Source organism: Sceloporus occidentalis, unplaced genomic scaffold, assembly GCF_023333645.1.
Source record: "Sceloporus occidentalis isolate IW3139 unplaced genomic scaffold, rSceOcc1.0.p SCAF_4, whole genome shotgun sequence".
Taxonomy (NCBI): domain Eukaryota; kingdom Metazoa; phylum Chordata; class Lepidosauria; order Squamata; family Phrynosomatidae; genus Sceloporus; species Sceloporus occidentalis.
The window spans coordinates 135,557,263-135,563,523 of record NW_028316984.1 but is presented as its reverse complement, the minus strand read 5'-3'; the positions used below and the strand labels follow the sequence as shown (position 1 = coordinate 135,563,523).

The following is a 6,261-nucleotide window of genomic DNA, read 5'->3' as shown; positions in this document are numbered from 1 at the left end:
TTGAGTGAGTCCCACAGAGGGATGTCAGATATGAGGCTCTGCATCTCTTAACTGTTCCAGAGAGAAGTTCATACTTCATGTCATGAAAAATTAGTAATTTTCTTTCAGTCTAGCATGTTGAGATACCTGCACTCTTTTGCTACTTTTTGTGATAGCTTGAGCTATGATGTTTGCTGTTGGTTTTGTAAGCAAGCACCTGCCCATGGCTGATCAGCCTGGCGACAGACTTCCTGTTAACCACGCCACAGCTCCTTGAAATGAGATTTATGCAAACTGGGCTGCTATTCTGATGTCATACTGGGCTGCAACAGTTCAAGGACTATCTCCATTCTACAGGAATCAGGAACTTTAGATACATCTAAAGAAGGGGTTTACCTATAGAACTCTTGAGGGAAAGTATGAAAATTAATTAGGGCCATTCTGGCCTGGAGTTAACCACTGGAAAGGGTCTTCCAGGAATCCCAGGATTTCTACTTTAATTTTAATTTTCTTTGATGTCTTCTTTTAAAAAGCTGGATAATTGAAATTAGAACATTAGTACACAAAGAAGTTGGCTGAATGTTGCAAGCTTGCAAAATGGAAGGATTTTCCCTCATTTCCCCTGTAAGTATGCAGAATTAATTTCTAATTTCTTTCTATGGCTTTTCCATCAGAATGCCAAGCGAAATATGAGTTATTGTTGAAGGATGTTGAATTCATTATATTCATAATGCTTGGAAGTTTCATGCTAGTACTTTATATATAGAATTAGTGATGCAATTTAATGAATAGGAAGTTAGCATTTCCTCTCTTTATCTCTACCTGTCTTTACTGATAAGTCATTATATTATGTTATGGGTATAATACGCTTGAAGACTTTTCTGTAAAAGTCTGGTTTTGTGGCTCCAAAGGTTGGTTTTATACAATTCTGTAATTATGTTTTAATCTACAGCCAAAGATAGGTTTATGTATTTATAATATATGGCACTATGAGAAGCAGTGGGGAAAAAGTTACATAGCCAAAAGTAAAGAGTTGTATTCTGGATTCTTATGTCATTCTGGGCAGTGCATTCTGTTTACAGCATCTAAACATTTCAGAGAATTCCTGCTCATTCTCCATAATTTGTATTTGTTACGTTAAATACAAGGAATATAGGTTCTGTTGGAACTTTCTCAGTTTTCTCAGTTCTTTTAAACAGAATGAAAAAAGAGATGAGATTTCCATGCCCTGGTTAAGATAAGACCATGACCATTGTCTGCTTGGTTTTTTGGTGTATTTTTTCAATATGTAAGCATTTATCTTACTTTATTATCTCTGCAGAGTTAGCCACACTTTCTGTTTCAAATATATTGTATCCTTTCCCCCAGAAAGTGGAGGACTCTCTTTCTTTCAATGTCCTTAAACAGAGATTGGATGGCCATCTCTCAGGAATACTTTAGTTGTCAATTCCTGGGGGTTGGAGTAGGTGACCCTTGTAGTCACTTCCAACTTTGTGATTCCATCATTTTATATTAAGACTAGGTATGCCCTAGAATTACTACCTTTTTTAACGTATGTGGACAAGTTTAAAGAATGACTTCCACAAATGTCTGGCATTATTGGAAAAAAAGTTAGGTAGGCATAAATCTCATTGTAATTTATATGATCCAAAACCTTAAGGTGGTTATGAAAAAATACATCCAGCTCAGTACAATGTGAGCTGCAAACATATTACTGAAAATTATTTCACTGTAAATATATTAGAATTGTAGCCTTTCACAAATGTGTATTTTATTTGAAAGGCAAATAATTTCACATTGGTTTCTGAAGATTGCACCCATGCTAAATTGTAGAAATCTTTGAAAAACAAGATACCAGGAGTTGATGTTTTGTATTGTTTAATGTATCACTACGGATAGGATATATTTACAGAATATGCATAGAGGATTATGCACTATATTTTCAGTTTTTACTTTGGAATGTTAGCAATAAAATAATACATTATTTTAGGAAGCAGCTAAAAATGTACACAAAAAGCATTAACTAGCAATCATAATCTAAGCCCCATTGAATTAAGAGTGATTTACTTCAGAGCTGCTTTGCACTTAAAATGACTTTGATCTGAACAGATGTTATTTATTGTGTGTGTGTGTGTGTGTGTGTGTGTGACTGAAATATCTGGTAGTATGGGGGTATTTCATAAATATTAGAAACCAAAAATTATGAAAATTCATGAATATTAGAAAACATTGTGCCCATGTAGAATATTTCATTTTGCTTTATTCTATTCTCTCTTAAGAGTATTTTTAGAAATAGCGTAAGCAGTGAAATCCAATGTACACTGACTTGGGAGTATCTTCAGTTTTCACTGCCAATTCCCACCTTTCTCAGCCAAAAATAATTTAACTTTACTTTCAGCCCCTGTATCAAACTCTCTCTCTCTCTCTCTCTATCCCTTTTTCTTTCATTTTTGTTAAGGTCCTCAAATTGGATTGGCTTTGACTCATTTGGATTCCTACACATTTCAGCATGTATGCAAATTTTGTTAAATGTCAGTCACTCCTGAAACAATCCATTTTTCACTCTTAACTGTGTAAAATTGTGAATAGACATAGATATCAGTTATGAAAGTAGTTCCACTAGTGATGTGACATCATAGGGTTTTACCTGGCTACTTCAAGATTAAAAAGTTTATATTCTGGTGAGATCCCATTAGAACCTCAAATTTGTAACCCACAACTCCCTGAAGAAGTCTTTACATAAAAGACATGTAAGGTGCAAACTTACACCCTGGAGTGCAGACTTGTGCCTGCCTTTTACTTCCCACCTAAAAAGCAGCTTAAGGTAATATTTAATAATAATAATAATAATAATAATAATAATAATAATAATATTTATATACCACTATTTCATCGATCATAGCGGTGTACAACACCAGCCACAGCCATATAAATATGGTATATACACATGTGGCTACTCCATACTGTAGTACACAAACAAACCTTCTTTAGAAACATGCTCTTTCCACTGAACTGTTACTAGGTTCCACTGAATTTCCTGGGGTTTACTTCTGAGTAAACATACATAGGCTTGCCAAGATGGGATTCATGTTTTGATAAAGCCATTTTCAACTGTTACTAACCATTAAGAATGTTTCTACAGTTTTATATTTTTATTATTTTGTTGTTTTATTATTCTGTTTTATATTTTGGTGATGAAATTATTTGTTTAAGAAGTCCGGTATAAGCTAGATATTTCTTGAAATTTGTTCAGGAACTTGATGCTGAATATATGAAATAGATAAGCAATTCCCAAGTAATGCCATGTTAAACGCCAATTAGTGGAAAGGTGGAATATAACCTTAAAATGCTTCTCTCCATCCATGGGATTGCGTGGGAAAGCGCAAATCTCCAAGATTCCTTCTGATTTTGCTGGAATTTGTTTTTGTTTATTTATTGTTTTTGTTTATTTATTGTTTAGAAAATATTCTGCACTATATGTGAGGATCTTGGGGCAACCAAGCACAAATCAGTTTAGAACAGTTTAAAACAATAAGAATATTTTTAAAGATTAAAAACATATCAAACCATTCAACACTTAAAACAAGACAATTTAAACACTTCACACAAGACAGTTCAAAACAATTTAAAATAATATAATCATAAACACATTTGCAAATTGGATTAAATTAATTAGGCCCCAGTTGCTTTAATAAAAACTATATGTTGACTAGGCACTGGAATGACAAGAACTTGATCATTCCACATATCTAGTTTGGGTATTGGTTAAGATAGGTAGAAAGTCATTATGCTATTACAAAATGAGACAATAAAGAAAATTAGCTCTCTCTTTTGAGATGCTCTATGCATTTGATCATGCATCTGTACTGGTTCTATTGTAAAATCATCCTTTGCACTTTGCAGAATTATGTAAATAACTAAGTTTTTAGAGTGAGAAATTTTATCCTGTGTTGTCTGGTCATCTGTATGGGCTAAATCATATTGTCATAGCATCCATCTAATTTTCTATAATTCCACATCACTGAACATAACTGAGGATCACCTTACTCCCCATGTTCATCAAGAGATAATGTCAGCTATCAAATCTATAGTGTGGCTGTATGAAATAGATCTTATAGGCCCAAAACACACGGGCCAAAAGAAGCGGCTTCTAGCCACTTTGGGAATATGGTGTTTAGATGATGCTTGCCAACAACATGGCCTGAAGCTGCTTCACTGCTGCAAAAAGGAGTCTGTGGCTGCTGCAAAAAGGAGTGAATTTAAACCAACTCCTGGTGGCACAGCTTGAGACTTGTGTCAGCGGCTTGCTTTGGCAGCCAGAGGCTGTTGTTTTTCCTGGTACTCAGATACTGAGATTGAATAACCTGACAAGCTTCATTGGCTGAATTTTGTTTTTATATTAGTGTTAAGGATACTATGACCCAGGTAATAAAAGGGTTAGCCATTCCAAGTGGAGGGAAACTCATCAAGTAATCTACTTGGTCATTGGATACATGCAATGCCAAGTGATTGTATGTGTCTGACGTTTGGCTTTTCTGCTGCAGTCACCCAAATGTCTTGTTGTTATTTGCTGTTGTGTGCTTTCAAGTCATTTTCAACTTATGATGACCCTAAGGCAAACCTATCATGGGATTTTCTTGGCAAGTTTCTTCAGAGGGGGCTTGGCCTTGCCATCCTCTGAGGCTGAGAGAGTGTTATTTGCCCAAGGAGCCCTGGTGGCGCAGTGGTTAAATGCCTGTACTGCAGCCATTCACTCGAAACCACAAGGTTGCGAGTTCAAGACCAGCAAAAGGGCCTAAGCTCGACTCAGGCTTGCATCCTTCCGAGGTCGCTAAAATGAGTACCCAGACTGTTGGGGGCAAATTAGCTTACTTGCTAATTAGCTTACTTGCTGTTCACCGCTATGATCTTTGGAATAGCGGTATATAAATAAAACAAATTATTATTATTATTAAGGTCACCCAGTGGGTTTACATGGCTGACTGAGGATTCAAGCCCTAGTCTCCAGAGTCATAGTCCAGTGCTGAAACCACCACACCATGCTGGCTCAATTGCTTGGGTCAACACTTACTAGGGCAAGAAACAGTGTCTTGTTAATACAAGCTCTACATTATAAAACCAGTCTCCACTGAAACTCACTAGCCTTCTTCTCCTGTTTCTTTTCATTATTTAGTATTACAGAGCTTGAAAGTACACAAAGGGTCATCTAGTCCAATCCTCCTACTAACACACAAGTCCACAGCTAAACCATCCTTGATAGACAGCCGTCCAACCTGTGTTTCAAATCCCCCAAGGAGGAGAGTCCATTGTTTCCCACAGTTCTTACATTAGAATATTCTACATAATTTTTAGTCAGAACTCCTGGAATCTGGATGCATTGGCTTGAGTCCTGTCCTCTAGTCCAGAAGAAAACAAGCTTCCACCACCTTCCATACAACAGCCTTTCAGATATTTGAAGATGGTGATCATCTTACCTCTCAGTCATCTCCTCTTCATGATAAACATACCCACCTCACTCCCAGCTCCCACAAAGTTGGGATATAGTTGTTTGCAAAGACTATTCAAAATTAAATAGTTGATTTCCCCCCAGTCCACTACTGTTTCTATTACTAATATATTACTTCTACTTCATTAAAGTATTGATTTACTGGTATTATATTAAATGAAAATGTTAGTGAGTGGTTGGACATTGCCTTTGACAACCTCTTAGAAAAATGGTATATATTACATATAATGTATGTAAAGTTTTTTAAAAATATATATTAATGGCTATGTGCTTCAGCTTGGAACAAGGATTGTGGGAATCTGTCCTGAACAAGTGTTTGAAAGTTCTTATATGAGGAACCACATAGGACATAATATTTAATACTTTATTGGAAAGAGATCCAGAATGAATGGTGGGAAGTATACTCACCATGACTAACAAAATATCTTCACTGAGAGAAGATTGATATGATCTGAGCAGGGGTACTTACATGATCTTCCAACTCTTTCTAAAAACCATTCAGTTATTTTGTAATTCTTTCCAAGGAAATGAGGTTAGTGCTGTCCGTTAAACCAGCCTCAGCTGCACATTACAGGGAGTCATGCTGGGTATTTCTGAATCATCTGCAGAGAATATTTATATCATAATCAAAAATAACTAGCTCCAAATGTACCTTTATGAAGGGATCTGAATTAACCCTATCATATGTTACAAAATCATATGTTATGGCTACTCCCATTCATTTTGCAATAACTTTGAAAAATATTCTGATTGTATCCTACAAGGTCTATTCAGCT

General features: G+C 35.8%; 1 protein-coding gene across 1 annotated transcript in view; it reads left to right on the top strand.

The window, feature by feature from the left end:
• The first annotated feature begins 351 nt into the window (after positions 1-351).
• Positions 352-6,261, top strand: part of SPI1 (Spi-1 proto-oncogene) — a 40,241-nt gene continuing 34,331 nt past the window's right edge. The window contains exon 1 of the mRNA XM_089523506.1: positions 352-603. Within this exon, the coding sequence (XP_089379632.1) occupies positions 559-603 (45 nt within the window). The 5' untranslated portion in view covers positions 352-558. The remainder of the gene's footprint in view (positions 604-6,261) is intronic.